The sequence below is a fragment of the Esox lucius genome, chromosome 8 (genome assembly GCF_011004845.1).
Source record: "Esox lucius isolate fEsoLuc1 chromosome 8, fEsoLuc1.pri, whole genome shotgun sequence".
Lineage (NCBI taxonomy): Eukaryota > Metazoa > Chordata > Actinopteri > Esociformes > Esocidae > Esox > Esox lucius.
Window position 1 is genome coordinate 18516279 of NC_047576.1, and position 21821 is coordinate 18538099.

General features: G+C 41.6%; 1 protein-coding gene across 8 annotated transcripts in view; it reads right to left on the reverse strand.

Moving 5' to 3' along the window:
* The window catches only part of elavl4 (ELAV like neuron-specific RNA binding protein 4), a 70499-nt gene that overhangs the window by 15883 nt on the left and 32795 nt on the right, over positions 1-21821 (reverse strand). For all 8 annotated transcript variants that reach the window (XM_010897805.4, XM_010897803.4, XM_010897804.4 and 5 more), the window contains 2 exons: positions 11973-12076; positions 1792-1945 (listed from right to left, as the gene is read on the reverse strand). In XM_010897805.4, the coding sequence (XP_010896107.1) occupies positions 1792-1945; positions 11973-12076 (258 nt within the window). The remainder of the gene's footprint in view (positions 1-1791; positions 1946-11972; positions 12077-21821) is intronic.

Here is a 21821-nt window from a genome sequence, read left to right on the forward strand (position 1 = left end):
TGTTAAGCAATGACTGCCAGGGCTGCCATCAGAGAGGTTGAGCCAATAAGCTCCAAAGTTCTGTGAAGTTGAAAGGTCATTGGGGTGTGTTTGGAGAGGGGAGTCTTCATGATCAGGACAATGACACTCATATGGGCTAAGGCTCTGTCATTTCCCCGGTCCTAAATCATTGTCAAGCCAATGTGAGTTCAGTCAGCCATCCTTGGACTATTTGTAAAAGAACATTGTCTTCTCTGACTCTATAAATTATGCAAACTGTGACTCTAAGCTCTTTCTGACGATACTGAGCAGGAGACTGACTGCAATATCCATCACGCTGATGAAGGTCTGTGGAAATTAACTCAATCTTCGTGCGCAAAGAGGGAATTTTTTGATATGGAATACCACATTCTTTTGATGACACTGGCATTTGTGTGCTTAATGATGTTGAAATAAATGCACGATAAACTGTCCCACACATATGAACATTGACCCACTAAAAATGTTAAAGACAAAGGCAGTAACTTCGAAAGTCAACGGCCTCTTTTCCCCTCAATCTTGCTGGCCCAATGCTTACACTTGTGCGGAGTCGTGGGAGAATTTTAATTTGCGTCTCATTTCTCTTTATGGAGGTACGTGTGAACTGGGAAGATGTGCCAGCACTGAGCTCTCTGGGTCCTCTAAAATCCTCCTTGTTTCTTAATCACTAGCAACTAAAATGTAATTAGTCATTAAAATTCCTCTAGCGAATCCTCCTGCCTCAGGGGATGCCTCTCTGAGCTGGGCAGGGCCTGCATGTGCTGCTGGGCTAGGCTCTGTGTGTGTCACAGACAGACTGAAAGAGTGTGCATGTGTGTGCCTGAACGTGTGTGACGAAGATAGAGTGAAAGAGAGCATGTTTGTGTGTGTGGTGTGTGTGTGTACATGGCTGTCTCTCTGCGGAGTGGTTCTGGCAGTGTAAGACATGTAAAGGTTCTGATCCTGCTTAGTAGTGCCTACTGTTCCCTTCAACAGTGCCGATTGGGAAACAATAGATGGAAGCGGTAGAGACTGCTGGCGGACCGGCAGGATGAGCACCGGGCCTGTGGAGAACATGCTTCGCCTCTTAAGACCGAAACCGTGTGCAAGCATGGTAATACCATGAATTATTGAGACCTAAAAAAGAAATCCTGCTCCCCGGAAATGTGGCAGACATTCCATTCCATGACCATTTAGGCCTATCCCTGGATTCTTTTATTCATGACCGTGGTTTGAGAATAGGTTGAGAGGGATATCTGGCTGCCGAGAGGCGTAGCTGTGTGAACAGACGTGTTTTACCACCGCCTTGAATTTTCGTGTTGTTCTTCGGAATCCCCGAGGGCCAGGAACAGGTCTTGTGGAAGCGTAGCCACAAATAAAACAGGCATGCGGTAAACTTGATCTTGCTCGGCTTTTGCTCTGCTCCGTGTGGATGGGGTTCCAGTGCCAGGGCTGATTTATTCTGCTTAGGCAAATTAGTGTGGCTTACAATGTGCTGTACTCATTCTGCTTCATCAGTACACATCACACATAACACCGGAGCCTGCCGCGGGCCGGCCCAACCTCTGTAATGGATCTAAAAGCTGTGCAGTGGAAGTCATGCGGCATGATCGCGCGTCATGACATTTGGTTTAATCCCTTTGTGTGTCTGTGCCCAGATTTTGAGTAGGACGTACATGACTCAGATGAACATACATTGGTGCGTTTAGGCGTGTGTGCGTGCACGCTGGGCTGCCTGGGGAGTTTGCGTGTGTGTGTATGTTTGAGACTAATGAAAAGGCACCCCATGGATACCTGTGACCTGGTCCACCAGGATGCGGGAGGTGATGATGCGACCGTACTGGGAGAAGAGCTGCTCCAGTTCCTTCTGGGTCATGGTCTTTGGCAGACCACTCACGTAGAGATTAGCGTCTCTGATGGAAGCCGAGCTGGGCCGCGCATATGACACCTGAGGAGACAGGTAGGCACCAAGATAGGTATTAGACGGGACAGACTGGCATAGATTTTGGTTTGTTGTACATCTCTAACTGGTGATCTCCAAAGTAAATGGTTATTGTACAAAGTGTTTTTCTCAATTCAATAATCACACTTTTATTCCCTGCATTACAATTTGGTGAGAAAGATGTGCCAACAGCACTGGATTGTATTTTGTCTATGGCACTGGCAAAAAAATGACCTGAATCACAGGGCTTCACCTGACTGAGCTTCTTTTAATTAGCACATTACTTGCATTACAGCAGCTTTCATCTAAAAGCCATTTGCAAATTAGCCTTGGAGACCCCATTTTGAAGAGGTGTGAGAAAAGGTAGATGGCTGCTAATTTAGTGTGTATTTTATTTGTTGTATAACACTTTTTATTTTTGTCCCGTAGCAAAACGGTTAGAATTTAACCTTCTACTCCATTGTTCATATGGAAGTATTGGACAAAAATATAAAGTAACAAATACAATTATTAGCACCCTCGATAAAGATGAAAACATTTAATTGTTGATGATCAGCTTATTCTGTAATTGAGTCATAATTCATAATATAAAAATACAAATACAAAAACAACCAATTGTCAGTAAATGAAAAGATTTTTCTCATGTGTCACAATTATTGGACCCTGAATTTAGCACCTCTCATTGCCAAGATAACACCATAGAGTCTTCTCCAATAATTTTTGATGAGGTAGGAGAACACATTGCAAGTAATCTGAGACCGTTGATCCATGCAGAATCTCTCCAGACGCTTCAGAGTCTTTGGTCATTGCTTGTCGATTCTCCTCTTCAACTCCTCCCACCAGTTTTACATTTTGGATCATTGTCCTGCTGGAAAATCCAATGACGACCCAGTTTTAGCCTCCTGGCATAGGCAGTTGAATTTTGCTCTAACAGCTGGTACTTCGACACAATCAACACCACGTATTCTAATAAGGTTCCCAAGGCATTTGGAAGCAAAACAGTCCGGAACATCACATACCCACCACCATATCCACCATTCTTCATATCTGGTAGTATTTATTTTTCATGACCGTCTTTGTATCTACGCCAAATCCAGCTCTGGTGTTTGTGGTTCTGATAAGACATTCAGATAGCTTGATGGCATGGAGATGATGTCTAACTTTAGTTTTGGTGATTTGATGACCCCCAAGATTCAACAAACTTCTGCAATTACCCAACTATGATCGTTCAATATTTATTTTACCTCTCAAACCATCCACCTTGCTTTACATTGGGGCAAAATACAATTGGGTCCTCTTCCATGCAGATTCATCACAGCTTCAATAGATTTAAACTTCTTAATAATTGCCTAATAGTGGAGATGGGTATTTTCAGGAATTTATTTAATAGCCGTTGCCTTATTTATGGTCAACAAACTTTGCCTAATTTCATTTGTGAGTTCTCTGAATGTCGATAGATGAAAAAGGTAATGTGGCATTTGCATCAACAAATACTGTATTTATACTCCTGGGAACAGGAGCTCATAGATGAACACTTCAGGATTGCTCATGTCTCAGATGAACTTAAAAATAATATACGTATATGGAAGTAGGAAGAAACGTCTGTTTGATTTGGTTCATAAAAAAATTTGTGTCATTAATTGTTACATGTTTCTGTGAAATATATGTATTTCTTGATTAAGATTTTTTTTTTTACCTTAATGAAAGCTAAGATTGATCTCATATTATAGATGATAAACAAAAAGTAATTTTTTAATGTTTAACTCATCTTCAGAAATGATGACAATAGTACTAGAGGCCACTGTATGTTGCTACCTTTGCTTACTCGCAGACCAAATACACACATGCATATGTGTCTGCATATGTGTGTGTATATGTGTGTCCAAGAGTGAGCCAGGGGGAGAAAGTGGGCTCACATCCTGTGTAAGGAGAGTGTGTGAGAGATAACAGAACGAATTGGTGAGATTTCTTTATTTTTCAATCCCAGTTTGAGGAGTGGGGGGCGGGGTCTTGTACTGACTCCAACTGTTTGGGCTGAGTGAGGTAGGTTCCTACTTTCACAACCCCTCCCCGGGTCTGTAACACCCTCTCTTTCGGTGCAACACGCGCTGGCGCCCTCTCACACACTTCACAGCAGTCCCTCACACTCCCACTCTCACACAGACTGTTGACGCTTGGCTGTCATCTCCCCTGCTAGACTGGGTCACAGTTCTCACTCTGTCACAGCACATACACTCACCTCCCTCCTTTAGATGTATCCTTTCTTTCTTGTTTCTTAACTCTTAAAAGGTTATAAAACCTAAGGGAATTCACTACATAGCGAGCTAGCATTTGAAAGAGTTACGAGAAGCTGCTCTGTTTTTCATTAGAAGGTGTTCATTTCCTCTCTAGCAGGGCCGATGTCGAAGTTGTGTTATAATAACTCTTACCTGAAAAAGTCCATGTCCTTTGTTTACTTCTAGATCACAATCTGGTTGTGCTCTATCAAATGTGAGTTTAATCTGGCTACCGCCTGAGATTTTCTGTCTGGGGTTTTCATTAGGATTGACATTTAGAGATGTAAGCCATCAAACACTGTTAAACGTGTACAAATACGATGGATCTGCAACACATCCTGACGTAATAACAGGGTGTCCTGAGCTGCTCTGAAGGCAACCGAATCAGTTCACTGACAGTCATCTTCCACTTTGCCCTTTTGTTCTCCTTTCAAACTGTCTTTCCTTCTTTACTTCATTACTCCCTGGTTCTACTCCCTTCTTGTGTTCTCCCATGTCAGCAAGCCCCAGTTTTCTGATCTATCAACACCTTTACTAGCTGTTAAAAGTACTTGCACGTGTGAGAGTAAGGAGACTGGGTTGGGAGTTTGATAAACGTGAGTGTGCGTGTGTGTATTCAATCCCAGCGTGCATCCCTGCTCCTCCCACCTCCAGCGGGCTTCTTCCTCTCACACCTCCACATGGTAGCAGCACCAGAGTTGTGCTGAGAATCTCAGAGGTGTCATGGAGGAGGAAACCACACATTTGAAAAGACAGAAAAAGTACCAGAATGACAGCACCTGTGAAACTCTAGAGATAACTGCTCCACTCCTCTTTGTTTTTAGATCGTACAGTGAGGGAACACTGTGGGGAAGTGTTTATGAGCTTACTAAAAGGAGAATCATAACGGAAAACTGTGAACATTTACATAAATGTTTCGGCAGACGGTGTTATCCAACGCAACTTGCCGGAGCAATAAGGGTGCCTCGCTCAAAAGCAGAAACACATAACCTTGTTGATATGAACCGACAAGCATTTGGTTAATGGTCGTACCCTCTAACTGCTGTCGGTAGGTTCTTGGAAGTGATAAGTTTAAGGTCAATGTATACCATGGCGACTTGGATCTGTTCCCGTTACTACTTGTATGTAAGTACAATTTGGAGCATGCTTGGAGCATGTCAGAAGTGCTTTGGTTGAAATGCCACTGGAGAATCTGGTGGTGTTGTCCTGTTTCCTCGGTTCAACCTCATTTTTCACTTACTAGCAAACGACAAGCCAATCAACAGAGAGCAAGGGTGGTTACCCTCATCGTTGGTCTCACTTTGGGAAGACATTCCCATCTCAGCATGGATTTGGAAAGAAATTCCCATCTCAGCATGGATTTAGAAAGAAATTCCCATCTCAGCATGGATTTGGGAAGACATTCCCATCTCAGCATGGATTTGGGAAGACATTCCCATGTCTGCATGGATTTGGAAAGAAATTCCCATCTCAGCATGGATTTCAGCAGCAGGTCATTTAGTTTTTCATTTGCCAAAATGTGGCCTGCTACAGGACTGAAGGAACAGCGGGAAAAACACTACTGGACTTATGGGACAGATCAGAACATTCTTCACATCATAAATCACAATGCAACAAATGCAACATTGGGTAAAAATTGAAATAAAAATGAGTTTAACATTTAGAATGAGGAACTCAATTTTTTTTAAATATAGCCAGGGTTCCTAATGACCAGAATTGTGCATTTGGCTGTTGAAAGAAAGTTCATGCCCATTGTACCTTTTCTCAAACTGGCTCTGTTATTTCAGTCAAGTGTGAGACCAAGCACACACAGTGGGTTCACTACACTACGGTACTGTAGGCTCACTAACTGAGAAGGCTATAGAGGATGCCTCCACTATCACTAGAAGGGCTATTTCTTTTTATTAGCGGTAGGCAACACTTTACCTTGAGAGATTAACTGGGAAGAATACCCGAACAATTTAGCTTATTCACCAGTTCAATAACTGCTCGAAATTCAACATACCTGGGGGCTCAATTGTGTGTACACACAAAATGATGCTTAAACCATGCAAACAATAATTTCTACACAAATGGAGGGATTTGATATAAACATTCACATGAGAATGTTCACATATCAGCCATGACCATGCCTAAGCACAGTGCCAAATGGTGGATTATGGAACTGCTTCTGAAAGCTATACTAGTTAATGTGGAAAATATATTTGAGAAATGTGTCAACTATTGTTTTTCCATTGCATATTAAATAAAATTTTACTTAACAGGGTAATTTGACGTCAGCAAAATTGTAGTTGTAAGAATCCCCGAAGAGTACATGTAGTCGTGTGTTAAATTATACTAGCCTCTACTAACATTGTTGAATTATTACAACAGACTGAGGAAATTGGAAATGCTTTTCAATTGTACCTCATCAGCCTGGCATCTTACCCAGGAAAGCCCAGCTAATAATGCCTGCAAAACTAACTGTTTCATACACTTTCATACATTATCGCTCAATCGGTTGGAGAAAACATGTTTTTTTATTAGATTATTTGCCATTTATTGGTTTCTAAACGGTTGAGGGAATAGAAGACACCCAGACTGTCATGAAAGCACCATCTCAACCATGAACCAGTCAATTTACAGGGGATATGGGCTAACATTAAACATTCGAAAAGTTTCAGTGCTTCTTTTCAATAAATATGTATATACTTTTATTTTGTGTTTCTATACCCTGCCTTCTGGGGATTAATGCAATTTTTTTCTTTCCTTTTTCAGATGGACTATGGTGTTTGTAAATCACCGGGAAGTGAAGTAATCTGGGGGCGGCTGGTGATGAAGAGCGATATGGGTGCATTTAGGGTCAAATGCCTTTCTCAGGGACAGGACATCCTAATTTTTTTCCACCTTGCCAGCTCAGGAATGTCATCTAATAACCTTTTGGTTGTTGGTCAGATTCTCTAAAAATCTGCTGCCCACAATAATCGGGGAGCTGGGCCGTGTGTACTGTATGTGTGTACAGTATGTGCCCATTTTGGCAATTTTTTGGTTGCCTTTCTGTTTTAATGTGTGTTGTTTCCTTATGTCAGCCACTATGTTGTTACTATCTTTGCTTAGCTACTAAGTTTTTGTTTTTGTTTTGTTTTTGATGTGAGTTGTGTAGAGCTGTGGGCCAGTGGTATCATTCCCAGCTCAATGGTCACGTGGCTCCTTGCCGGAAACTACGGTTCAATACCTATCATCACTATGTCTCCTCGTTTTCAGTCTTTAAATAAAAGCAAAACATTGTTAACATCAACTAGCAAACAAGGTCATAGGGCAACGTGGTACCAGATTGAGCAGGGAGTGTCCGGCAAAAGCTACAAAAATAATTTCATGATACTACAACGGACGCTATTGACTGGTTCGCATGCTTTTGAAATTTCTGTTATTACAAGAAAACACCAAAAATTACCATGTAACTCTCACCATGATATTTTTTTCCAGACCAAACGAATTACCATAAACGACTGTAGTCTTTAGGGAATTTTGTAAAAAAATTGTTTTAACATTAGTGATAGTAATAATGCTACATTACAGAGATGTTGAGAAAATAAATAAGCTATTTCATTAATTTAATTGCATTTCATTGAAGATCTTTCTCTTTAAATTCAAATTAAATTAACATGATGCTTACTGTTGGGTGTGGTCCATTCAAAGTCAATTCAAATTCAAGCATTGAATTACAACCCTGTTTCTCAACATACAGTTGCGAAGGGTTTGGGGATCTCATCATCTATGGTACCTAATATAATTAAAATAATCTGGAGAAATCTCTGTATGCAAGGGACCGAAAACCAATGATGGATGGCCATGATCTCTGGGCCCTCAGGTGGCACTGCATTAAAAATAGACTGGATTCTGTAGTGGACATCACAGCATGGGCTCAGGAACAGTTTCCGAAAACCACTGTTTGTGAACACAGTATGTCGCTGCATCCACAAATGCAAGTTAAAACTCTACCATGCAAAGAACAAACCATATATAAACAAGATCCAGAAACTCCACTGCCTTCTCTCGGCCTGAGCACATTTACGTTGGACTGAGGTGAATTGGAAAACTGTCCCTGTGGTCTGACAAATCAAAATTAGAATTTTCTTTTGGGAATCATGGAAACCATGACCTCCGGACTAAGAAAAGGGACCACCTGGCTGGTTATCAGCACAAAGTTAAACAGCTAGCAACTGTGATGGTATGGGGGTGCATTAGTGCACGTGGCATGGGTGATTCGCATCTGTGAAGACACTGTTAATGCTGAACAATATGTACAAGTTTTAGCAAAACATACTGTATGCTGCCATCCAGAGGACGTCTTTCAGGGAAGGCCTTGCTTATTATTATCAGCAAGAAAATGCCAAACCACATTCTGCATGAGTAGTAAAAAAATCTGAGTGCTAAACTGGCCTGCCTGCAGTCCAGACCTGTCACCCATTGAAAACCTTTGGAGCATTATGAAATGAAAAATATGACAAAGGAGACCCCGAAATGTTGAGCAGCTGAAATCCAATATAAAGCAAGAATGGGAAAACATTTCACTTTCAAAACTACAGCAATTAGTCTCCTTAGTTCCCAAATACTTAGAGTATTATTAAACGAAGAGGTGATGCAACACAGTGGTAAACATATTTTTTGAAATATGTTTCCAGCATCAATTTAAAAATGGGCATGTATTCTTTTCCTTTCTTAGTTTCAACATTTGATATGTTGTCTTTTTACTATATTCAATTAAATATAGGTATAAAGGATTTATGATTTACACATCATTTCATTTTGTATTTTATGTAAATAAAACTTTTTTACACGTCCCAACTTTTTTGGAAACAGGGTTGTGAAAGAGTTTGTCAACTTAATTCAGCATTGACTCCAACCCTGGCGCATAACCCTGGCGGATGAATCCTTCTTCTTCCTTCGTCTTACAAGCACAATTTAACCAATTAAAGCCTACATATTAACTACAATCAGTACTACATCAAAAAACACATATTTCATCCTCTGAGGGAAGTCGTATCACACAGCTTTCAAGTGTCTTACTATAAAAGGGCTCTAAATGTTTTTTTCGGCACATAGGCGTGTGAACTGTAGTTCAATGACACCGTAAGCAGCTAGCTCTTCTCTCCCAACAGAGAGCCTCACACTGGGCTGCAAGACAGAGCTGTCTGTTGCTATTAGGAAGCCTGTCTTCATTTCCATGGCTGCTTAAGATAACCTCTGGTGCTGAAAGAAAGGCCCTGTGGCATTGAATGGATATTTCAAGAAGATAATGTCCTTGAACACACTTATTAGAAGTTGTAAAAAAGGGGCCTTTTTCTTCACAACTTCTCACAAAAGACCTCATTGATATGGGTAGCACTGTCTAAATAATGTGTTTCTCAGTGGCAAGACTAAAAAGAGCACATCACAAATCAAAAGGGAGAGACAGAGAAAAAGAGAGGGAGAAGGTTTGGGCTAAAGCTCAAGTGAGAGCAACCACTGCCATCACTGTGAGCTGAGGTGAAGTAGACGCCGCTCCGTCTGACTGGTTAAGATGGACAGACAGAGGAAGCTGAGCCATGTGGAACACTCTCTGTGTTTTGTGTGTGTGTGTGTGTGTGTGTGTGAGAGAGAGAAAGACCGAAAATGGGGGGAGGAGGGCTGTGCACGTGAGCGAGCAGACGAGGCTCACCGGTGGGCACGCTCTTTGGACTGCCCTGGGACGATAGACACGGAAGATCGCTCCCGCTTTATTACACAAAAGCTGTGGGAGGAAGGAGGCTGCGCGAGGGGCCGGCGATGGGAGCAGCTTGCGTGCAGCTCAGAATATGCTATGGGTTTTGACAGCGTCATCTAGAAAAATGGCAGTAGGTTCTCCTCTCTGGCCCAGGGGGGACTGGCCCTGGCATGCTGTTGACGCCTAAATGGACTGGCGTTCTGAACACAAGCCTGATGCATGGGAATGACAGGGGAGAGTCACCACTACAGTAGCGTGCGCTGGAGGCCTGGGTGCCAGTTTGGCCCACCGGTGCCACGTCTCTGTAGAGTTCATTAGGGAGATATGAGTGGCAGCGGGACGCTACAAATACAGACCCTGTTTCTCATACTAACCTGTCAGCTATGCTCAGTGGGAGAGACCTGCGCTGGAGAAACTGTGGGTCATGTTGATTGCTCCTTTCTCACAAGCACGCACGCACGCATGCACCCACACACAAACAGACACACACACACCTCTGGCTGGCTGGCTCTCCACGCCCTTGCCTCTCAGAGCTCACTTCAAAGCACTATGCAGGATTGAAAACGGCCTAGGCTGTGTTGATTTGGTTTGGTTGTTTCCCTTCACAATGTTGACCTGTCATCTTCATGGCTGTCGAGGGATTGGGGATTCTGTATGGGCTTTTCCTATTCAGCTTGGCAGGGTAATCCGATCTGATTAGATTTAGAAATATGTTACTGAGAGGGCTTGGATTATGGTAGCAGAGCAGATTACAGTATGGCTTAAAGCGAACAACATAACGGAGCCATATGAATGGAAAGAATGAAAGTACTCCTGCTCAACAAGTAAAGACAAAGTACTTAGATGTTGTGTAATAAAACCATACTACTAATAAAATATACTCCCTCAATTTATGCTTCTTTAATATTACATTTGAAATGTGTAGACATTAAATAAAGATGCACTCCAGGATCTTAAGCTACCTAAATTTAAATTGGAATAGCAACATAGTAACAAAACATACATGTGCAGTATCTATCATTATCTGCTATCTACTACATTGCATCAGCTAGGAGGAATGGATTCCTACTCTGGCAGGTTACCATGTGAAAATGTAAGTAGACCCTGTGGAAAGTTTTTTTTAAAGTATATGTAATCTTCACTTAAATAGAAAGTAAAGGTAGTCAGAAACATTACCACCTTACCACTGAGCTACTGTAGCTAATTAGATAACAACTAGTCAGAAAACCAAGTAGCTAGCTAATGTTGAGACAAGATTGATAGTACCATGCATTTTCTTTATATGTGTTGCATAAGCTAAACTGGAGCTTCTGTACGCTCTGTCTAGTTTAACAAACATGCTTCATCTAATCAGTTAGCTATTCTAGCTAACATTAGTAAGGGGCTTTGGCTAGCTTGCTACCAAAAGATTTGGTCAAGACAGTAAAACTAGTTCGTTTTCTCCAGATGACGTTATTCAACATTTTCTTTAATGGCTTCCACCCAAGTTGATAGAATATGGTGCAACATTTTGATGGGGAAATTCTTAATAATAAAAATCTCTCAAATTGACGATATGATATGGATATCAAGTTTCAAAAGACAACTGATAAAGCTACAGACATTGCATATTTGTGCCCATCCTAAAATATATGGCTCTGCTTTTGGCTCTGTTGCACCACTTTGACAACCACTGTCCTTAAGTTAATTTGAGAGCACTATTAGGCAGTATGTAATAAATGCTTTTTACATACTGCCCCCACTCCATCTGAAATGTTTTCTAGTTTCACCTTTACATTTTGACAATTACAAATAAATTAGAAAGTCAGTTATACCTCACAGTTTTTATTTTATCTCCCTCTTCGATTCTGCCATTTTTCATGTTTCCAGTCTCTCTTACTCTCCCTCTACATGTATGTAAATTGGTCTAATCTTATCTCTTGCTGATCTGAAGCCACAGTCAATACCCACCATAGCTTAAACATACAGTGCATGGACCCTGAGTAAAAATATATATTTAGGGCACAGCAGAGTGTTTTATAATCAGACTTACCTTGATAGTTTTGGTTTGAAGTCTGAGTCCGTTTAATGTGTTAATGGCTTTCTCTGCATCCTTTGGGTCAATGTAGTTGACAAACCCATAACCAAGACTCTGCCCTGTAAATAAAAAAAAAAAGATTTATTTAACAACAAAGCAAGAGACCCAGTAGATCTAGAATTACAACAGTGCAGAAACAGCAGACGGCATTGGCCAGTTGTACTAATACATTATATATTTGTGACGTGCAATTCACTTATACAGAGGAATAGCCTGCTTAGCTTTCTTGTTGTAAACATATATAAAGAAATTACCCCTCATTATATAACATTTCAACATCTCAAATGGATGGACACAATATGAGGGTGTTATTCTGAACCTCTAACGTAAACCTCTTTCGAACACCTCCCACCTCTCAGAATTCCCTTACACAGCAATGGCTATATAAAATGTGCATGCTGACAAGAATGGAATGAACATTTGTCTTTGTATGAACTAAACATAACCACAATATATTTCAGTAAAACACTGCAAATCTTATATAAAAGGGACAACAGAGCAATATAGAAATTGTGGTTGCAGGCAAGTCTGTTTTCTACATGCAACGTAATGCAATGTACAGTACATGTTATCTCCTATTAGTAGCATTTTAAGAAATGTTTCCTAAACCTGCAGCAAAGCACTAAAATCTGGCTGTTGGTTGCAATGAACCCTCCAAGAATTGTCTTTACAACTGGCTTTCAGATGTGAACAATTTTCATAGTTAAAATATAAATAAATAAACGTCTAACAGCATCATTAATAACAGATTTGCTTTGACTCAACATATTTCTGCATCTTTGGTTATTTCTTTCAGGCAGAAACTGCTTTCATGAGCTAGCTGACTTTCAACAGAAGCTCACAGCCGCCCAGAGCCATTGTGGATGTGTGATAGTTTTCAGGGGGGGAAACTCACCACACAAGTGCCTGGCAAGTACAAGGGGAGCAACACACTTATTTCCATTAATGGAAACAGACAGCATTAAGTCCACATTGGAAAAGACAAAGTGAATCACAAATGTAAAACAGCACTGCTTTAGCACCAAGTAAATAGCATCCAAGGCAGGCAGGCTTCAGCTTTGGGCCAAAAGGGAGCTGTACTCCTCACATCAAACACGATGCTTCTCCCTCACTTTCCGTGGATTACCCTGGATTATCATTTCCCCACTGTTCATTAAAAACCTCCTGTCCTGGAGAAAATCTCAGTGGTTCACAGCTATTTTTACCCCTCGTCTTGCTGACACTGATCTGACAGCACCCCCTTGGAAAGGTTTGGACAATAAAAAAGAACTCTGCCATTAACGCAATACATCTGTGAGCCTGTGGATGTGGATTCAATATCAAAGTGTCTTTCACAAAGACATCTCTTCTCATACCCCTTCAATGTGGGTAGACAATAATTAGCCAACACAGCCAACTGCCGAGAACCCCCCACCTTCTCCATCACCTTCCTCCTACCCCTTCTGCTTCTTCACAAGGAGAACTTGAGACTCGACAAGCTCAGCTTACAAAAGGTTAGCTGAAATGAAGTGTGATTTCCGAAGCACACTCATGCCGAGCTGCCTGGACGTGCTGGGTTGTGGTTCAGGATACAGTCACACAGCCCACAGGAAGGTGGGCGCTGTGTATAGAGAGTGTGGATCGGGTCTCCAGTGCTTATCCCTCCTATGCATGCTCAACCTGGCCCTCAGCACTCTGCTTCTGAGAGGCCATCATGGCCCCAGAAATGTCATGTCCACTCTGCTAAGCACAGAGTTGGGGAAGCTACTTTGAGAAGAGTTTACAAGCCCTCAATTACTACCCCCCGAAAGAAGTTTAACTAAAGCTTCTCTTAAAATCTACACTAATCCTTCAAAATATATATAATATGTAAATCTGAAATGTCATAGAATACATATTGCAAGAACAGATCACTTTGGGGTCATATGTAAACAGAATGTGTAATTTAGCCTACTGAACACAAAAAATTGTCAAAGTAAGAATTAGGCAGGCCTGACGCCAAACAAATTGTTAAAATCTGTAGGTGCATAAACCTGTGTTTCTCAAAGCCATGTCTGCAAACCCTTGCCAGTCCGTGGCATAAACCCTCATGAAAAAGTCCCCCTGATTGTATTGACGGTCCCTTGCGGAAGAGGAGTTACGTATTGGTCAATGTCCACTATTTAGAAGTTCACACATACAGTGCTTCCGTTTCATTCAAATTTGACTCTGGCACAAACATTCCTGAAAGGCTATGCTAAATTATTAACATGCAAATATACTTAATAAAAAAACACTTTACAATAATGTATAAGTTCAGGCCATTGTAGTTCAGTTCGAAAAATTATGAATGTAATACTGGGCTTTAATCTACCCCCAAGCAACTGAAAAATGTAATTCAATTACTAATTGTAATTTGTAGTTCACTACTCCCCAAAACTGGCCGATCACCTTTCAACAATAGACATTTGTGTGCTCGTATTAGCGTGTAATGTATATTTCTAAGCACTTGCACTATATTTACACGTGTGTGCACACGACTGAGCTGGAGTGGATTCTGAACAAACACATGGATGCGTCGCTGTTGAAATTCTCCCACTACCTTTGTTTCAAGGTTCACTGTCCAGTGTGTCTTTAGGGAATTGGCACCAGTCACTACCCAATCCGATCTTGGCGAGGCAGGAGGGGAGATCTGAGTTTACTCCCGCCCCCCACCTTCTGCCTGGCCGAGAACCCTCCCCAGGTGAGAAGAGAGCTGAGACGAAGCAGCTGCTTTCAGCACGATGTACTTCCACGTGGGGATTCCACCCACCAGTTACAGAACAGCCCATACATGGGCTAGCTGCTTCCCGAAGACCACGCCAACGCACAGATACTCACACAGTACGCATACGTGCAAGTTAAAGAACATTTTGAAATTACCGGAGCAAACTATGAGCTGCGGAGGGGATTATCCACTGCTCAAAGTAACGCGGTGAATAGAGTATACACAAACACCGTACGTACACCCTTACAAGGTCACAATGCAGGCGATGCACAGACTGTGGGCCAACATAGACGGGCGAGCTTGCGGCCTGTCACAACAACGGCTTGCCTCGCACGCACGCAAGCAGCCCAGCGGGTTCATCTCTGCGTGCTGCCTGCCTGAAATAAACACACAGGCCTGGCACAGCACGGCGTGGTTCAGAACAGCACAGCTCAGCCAAGCGCGGCGCAGCGCAATGCAGCACACAGCATGCCTTAACGCAGTTAAAGCAACCGCTATGAGATCAGTTATCAGTACATTACAGGGTAGCACAGGTGTTTTAGTTTTCACTTTCTTTTTTCATTTAAAGGTGTCTTTTCTGGTTGTTTACTGTGTGAAATTGGAAACTAGATCAATGTGTGACTAGAAAGGCTGCCTGCCATCTTGAAGGATTCTTCAAACACCATTAAGGGTAATTACAGACAAACAACAAAAAAAGGCATCTCAGGAAGCTAAAAGAACCCATTAAGATAGCATAATAAATACCCTCTAATGGTGAAGCAAACAGAAAATTATCCCAATGCCGTTTAATCTAATGGATGCATTAACTTATATATTTTAATTGTCAATTAAAACTGCAAACCGAAATGATGCATTGCTGTTTTAATGACATTTTAATGAGGATAGATGTAAATTTTTCCTTGACTTTCAATTCCTAACCATGGCAGTCCCATCCCATTCCTAAATCTGGAAACATTTGAATGACATGTAAAAAGACAATGCTTAACATCAATTAAAGGGATATTTTTCATAAATAAACAGCTTGGTAATGTTAGCGGTGGGTTCACGCGGAGCTCCTCCATTAGGATGAGTTGAGTTAAAAACACTGGGCTAATAGTTGCCCCCCCCACCCCCCCCCTCATGATTCAGAGTGGTGCGTTGGTTTCGTAGCAGGCATGCGTAGGGGTAATTGAGCTCATTAGTTGTGACATTACCACAGTGGTGCCATAATGCTTCAAAACAGCTGTCCCATTATAGCCTTAACCACTACTGATGAGAGAGAGGGCCGGGTTAATTGAGGCCACCTTGCCAGGTCTTCACCACTCTCTGTACAGTCAAAAATAAATACAAGCAGGAAATAGGTAGCATACCAAATGTTTTTTCCTTGGCAAATCACTGCTATTTCCAGCGAGTGGCTCCTCTTGGTGGTGCTACACTATGACTAAGCCATTATTTGTTTCCTGGAGAGCAGCAGGTCGCTGAATGTGTGAGATGAGAAAACGAGCGTGTTTCCAGTGGGTGTCCTGCCACTTGCGATGTGGTGACTTACATCGCTTATATCATGCTGTACAAAAACATGCAAATATACATGACCACACCCACTATGGAGAAAGAGACCACTGGGCCTTCTCAGTTACTGTCTACAATCACTCATTGTCTTCTTTCCTCCTGCAATATTGTAGTACCCTCTACATGTTGACAGTACCTTCCATTCCATTCATTAACGTGTGACAGTACACAATAGCACCTTCCTATCTAGAAAACAATATTATTCTATGACTAAAAATAAATATGAAATGTCCTTAATATTTCACAACATTGTGATGCTCTGCAGTAATATGACCAGCGTCGTGAACATTAGCTTTATACGACCTCTGCTCCCTGAACGGTAAGGGTTACAGTCATGGTTAGGGTTGGGATTTAGGGAACACCCGGACAACATGAGACTTCCGTCCCCACTCCATCCCTGTTAGTGAACATGGCCTCAGTCTGTCTTATAGGATGCCATGGGATGAGAGAGGAGAGGGAAAGGGGCACTGCGCAGAATGACAGTGCCATGAACTGCTGACGGTAACCCACCTTGATAGCACCAGGTTCCGAAGGTAGAAACAGGCAAATCGCTTTGGTCAGTCTTAAATTTAGCCACATTTAAGATGTGGAGAAAGAAGGAAAATATTTCAGTTTGTCAAAACAGATGTGTATCATTGTGTCGGTTCCATGACATTTTGCCCTTGCTGCAACAACAACTTGGGACAGTGCTATTTCTGACACACTAGCATTCCTCAAAATACTTGCAGGAGTTGTTGCCACAAAAATATGTTTGGTGGAAAATCCTCAAAGGTTCCTACTTAAATCATTGCATATTATTTAAATTAAATTGGATGAGAGATTAAAAAAAATGCTGGTTTTGTTGCTAATCTACTAAAGAAAGTTAAATGACCTAATGTGCAGTATTATTATATGATTGAATATACATTTATAATTCATACTTTAAATCTACATAAACCACTTACTGGTTGCTGCTGTAAGTGTGTTAAATATGAAAAGCTGACAGGCCATTCTGACCAGCAGTTAATAGCAAAAGTAATTTGATTACAGCAAACCTGGACCTACGAAGCTATTAAGCGAATTTCATATGCCACTATTTATCATATCCTTTTGGCCATATTTCTCAGTTTCATGCCACACTATCAGCATAAAGTGACAGTGCGAGGCTCTACAATTGACTAACATTGGGTCATAATATATTCAAACCTTTTGACTATAATGGCATCCAAATGCTAATACAGCCTCACGAAACCTTTATGTGCTTACATTAGTGTGACTAAATTGCTGACCAAATAAACAGCACCACACATGCACTGCCTCCGCTCGGATGTCTGTTCTCCGGGGTTGCCAAGGTAGCAGCAACTGTAATATGCAGGAGTCTCCCACCCACCCACAGTCCCTCCTCCCTTCCGTTGCTGCTGCCTGAGGCGAACTGGATGGAAGCCTGAAATTTGTGGAATGTCTGGGAGGATGACGGCGTGGCAGGAGGGAGAGGAGCCCCTGTGAATCTGGGACACCCCAGCTCCGTGACGTCAGGCCTGGATGTGACAAAAGCGACAGCAGCAGTCGAGGCCAGGGGAGTCCTGTGGGAAGGGGACGTGAGCCAGCACCAGCCCTCAGGCCCTCCAGATCACAGGGGACTGGCTAACTGGCCAAATTTCCCAACGAGGTATTACCCAATGAAACAGCACACATATTGGCGGGAAAACCCAGTAGAGTCATACTCATGAACTTTTGCTGAAACAGTTATTTTTTTATATTCCAAAACAATTGGTCCAAAATGGTTAGACGCTAGAATTAACCATAGACCAACCTGGTCAAAGGAACCACAAAACTAATTATATGTGGTAACTAAAATCCTTTTACATCTACATACTGTAGTTGAGGGTAATCCAACATGCCTTACTAAAACATTGTTACCAAGACTCAACCAACATGTTCTGATAAATGAACAACATCACCACTAGTCTTGTCAGGACATTTAGCTCCATAACTGATACTGCATACATTTTTCACAATTCTCATCACTTGAGCCTGAATCTTCATTCCATTGACGTGTTCATATTGTGTTGAAGGGGAATTGCAGTTTTCACCTTGAAAATTAACATTAAGAATGAATGAAGAACCTTTACGTCTATTTTTTATAACTAACTCTTGTATAACTATGCTCATAGATCTATCTTTGACACTGTAGCGACCTTACTTAGAATGTATGAGCCCAGTCAAAACTCTCACTGTTTGAAATGTAGTAGTGTGAATGTTAAGTATGCCTTCCCGCTCTCTGTTATATGAGTTTTTAATAATGTAGTCTACTTTATTTTTTATATTTGCAGAGACCAGAATTGGAAAAAAAATTCACTGTTTGGGGTTCTTTGCTTGTTCAATTCCACTGTAATACCCTAGTGGATGACGACACATGGCTGCCTGTAGTTATCCTACAATCTGTTTAGTGTTTTCTGCAGGGTTAATGTTGGTTTACACATTCAAACAATACAGCTCGGATTAGTTTTCAAAATCGTAAAAATGTACTTGCCTAGCCTACTGTAGGTGAACATTGCACATATCCTCATTCCTTAAAATACGATGAATGTGAAAAGGACTAGCAGAAAGCCTAGTGGTTAAAGCATTGGGCTGATAAGCGACGGGCTGCCAGTTTGAATCCGGTAGCTAGCAAGGTATTTTCATTTTTTTATTGATGCCCTTGAGCAAGGCACTTAATACCAACTTGCTCTTGTAAGCTGCTTTGGATAGGATTGACGGTTATATGTAAGATCAAAACACTTTGGCTGCATGTAACTCGAACAATGAAGACTTTAATAAATGCTATTGAATGATTCAAACACATTGCAACAATACCATCACAATGAGGTAGACCAATAAAAACGCTGAAATGACAAATGTGAATGGATACAGTTTAAAGTGCCTGATCCGTTGATATGTTATTTTGTTAATCAGGTATTTTGTTACCTAATGTACATAAGCAGCACTGCACACCTCTCCAATTCAGGGTGTTTGGGTTCAAAAGCAGAAGTTGGGCTTTGTGTTGAATGCTATACCAAATACATATCCATCCATATTGACTGTATAATTAAGTTTATAATCTAAACTTAATTAAACAGTCAATAATTTCTGTCTAATCAAAGAAAATCTGGGGTTGCAATATTCGATAGCTATTTGTAAATGTGTCTGTTTTCCATCTTTCACTTTGGTCCAATGTATGAGCTACCCAGCGTAATTTAAATATTAAGTGTTTTTTATCACACTGTTTTTATCGCTAGTGTTGAACAGAGGAAGTTATTTTATGCATGCTTGCATCATGTTGTCATATGAACCAGTGAGATTCATATGAACCACAGGAGAGCGAATAAACACTGTGTTCCTCATCGTTCCTTCCTAATGCACATCACTATGGAAGGCTTAGATTGTGCAAAAGTTTGGTAAACAGACAGTTCCAGCAACAAACCAAGTGTTGCAAGTCAATAAAACAGCACTGGCTGTGCGCCAACCCATTCAGAATGTATATTTTAGTATCTACAAGGAGATTAGGTTAAAGTGAGTGAAACAGTAAATTGTTCATTTCATCTCCTTTCTGTCAGACCAACAGGTACTGTAGTGTTTATCAAAGAGCCAATCAAATAGACTCCACACGCCCATGGAGTTAAAGGCATGTCTTTACACTCAGCTCTGCTCTCAGATGCAGTGAGGGGTTTCACAGCCTGAAATAGGAGGTCTATTTGACACAGTACATGTGCATGTTTATTGTGCATTGTCAGTATAGTTTGCCTTAATTGCAGAATATTGCTTAAACTAAGGGAAGGTGACAAGTATTGATTTGTACAGGGTTCAGCGGTTGGTGGGGCCATACAGACTGTAACTTAACCTAGTTTACAGCCAAGCTCAAAATGGCAACAGCAATAACTGTGTGCCCAATAATGGGCTTCGACGCTGTCAAACAATGGCCAGTGTTATCACTACAGGACCAAATGGGCAAACCAAACAAAGACAGGATACAGCAGCCCGTGATGGTCTCTTCTGGCAAAGGAAATCTTTGAAGAAGATGGCTCTCGTATTAGAGCGCAGTAATTATTTACTGTGTGGAATATGAACAAATGATTGTCTCCATATGTAAAGACGCTCTGTTATCAGGAACCAAATCGCAGGCACAATCAATTTCTGTTTCCTGCATGAAAGTCATTTATTTTCTGCCATGTCATTATAAATACAAACGCATTCATTTTCCAAAATAAATGCAGCCAGTGCAGAAAATGATCCCGAAAAATGGGTAGCTGACAAGGATCCAACTTCTCCCTTGGAGGCGCCTGATCAGTCATTTCCATTCTCTGTGTGCTGATGGCCAGAAGCGCTAACACTTTTCTAATGCATTCCATTAAAAGTTTTCATTCAATATGTTGCCAGGTCCACAAGAAAATCCCTAGCTCTCCCTAAGGGTGTATGTTTATTTATGTTAATAGAGCTGCTTCTCCTGCTTTGGCTGGAGATGTACAGTATGCGCTTGGACTGAGAATTTTCATCTTAATAGCTGTCTTTAAAGATATTCACAGAGTCTGTTGGGGCGGACCATCTGTTTTTGTCGATGCCTCAAACGTATTCTGTCCTTCGCTTGAATAACGACAGGCAGCTTCTCCCTTCCTAGAGAAAGGTGGAACCTTCTACAACCCCATACACTTCACTCCGTGTCCCACTTCAGTTCAGTCTTTAGAAAAGTTGATGGGGTGATGTGCCAGTGTCAGTGAGGCCATGTGTGGGTTCTAGCGAAGCGCATGCAAGTTTGTCTTCAATAAAAGATAAACCCGCAGGTCTCGGGTGTATTATATGAGTAGCAGGAAGGCGCAGGGAGCGGGGTAAACAATCTGAGGTGGCACTTCACTGAGCTGAAGTCAGCGGGCCTGACAGACGAGTGCAGAGTGGCCAGGTCGGCTGGTACCTCATGCTGCTCTCGCTTCATCAAAGCTGACAGGCCCTGGTCCGGAGAAAGGAGAAGCCTGTCTCTGATGGCGCTCGGGCTTAGCTGGCTTTTCTCACCTTGTCCATGCAGACATCCTCCTTCCCTTTGAATTGTTGCGTAAAGGAAATTTGCTTTCTGCCCTTAAAAAATGCAGTTAACTGAAAGGGCAGAAGGGTGAGGTCTCGACACATTAATGTCCAATATGTGGTGTTAGAGAATGTATTGTTCAAATGGTGTTGTGGTCAAATGTGTTCAATGGTTTGTTTGGAAATGCACTAGTGGATCTCTAGTGTGTACTAACGTCCTCCTTGAAACATAGATAAGCCTTAGTTTAAACAGCACGTAATCACTGCACCACCCCCCCCCCAAAATAAATAAAAATCATAATTTTTTAGAAGAGTGAGGACAGCGTGCCATCTGAAAATTAAGCACCTTCTCTGACTTTTGACGGTAGTTCGGCATCCTCTGTAGTATGTCTCTGTAATAATAAGTACGTCTCTGTTTAATACTGTTTGACAGAACATTTCCTACACCTTTGGCGCACCTTTGGATTAATTGCCTGCAACACCCGGAGAAGCACAATCAT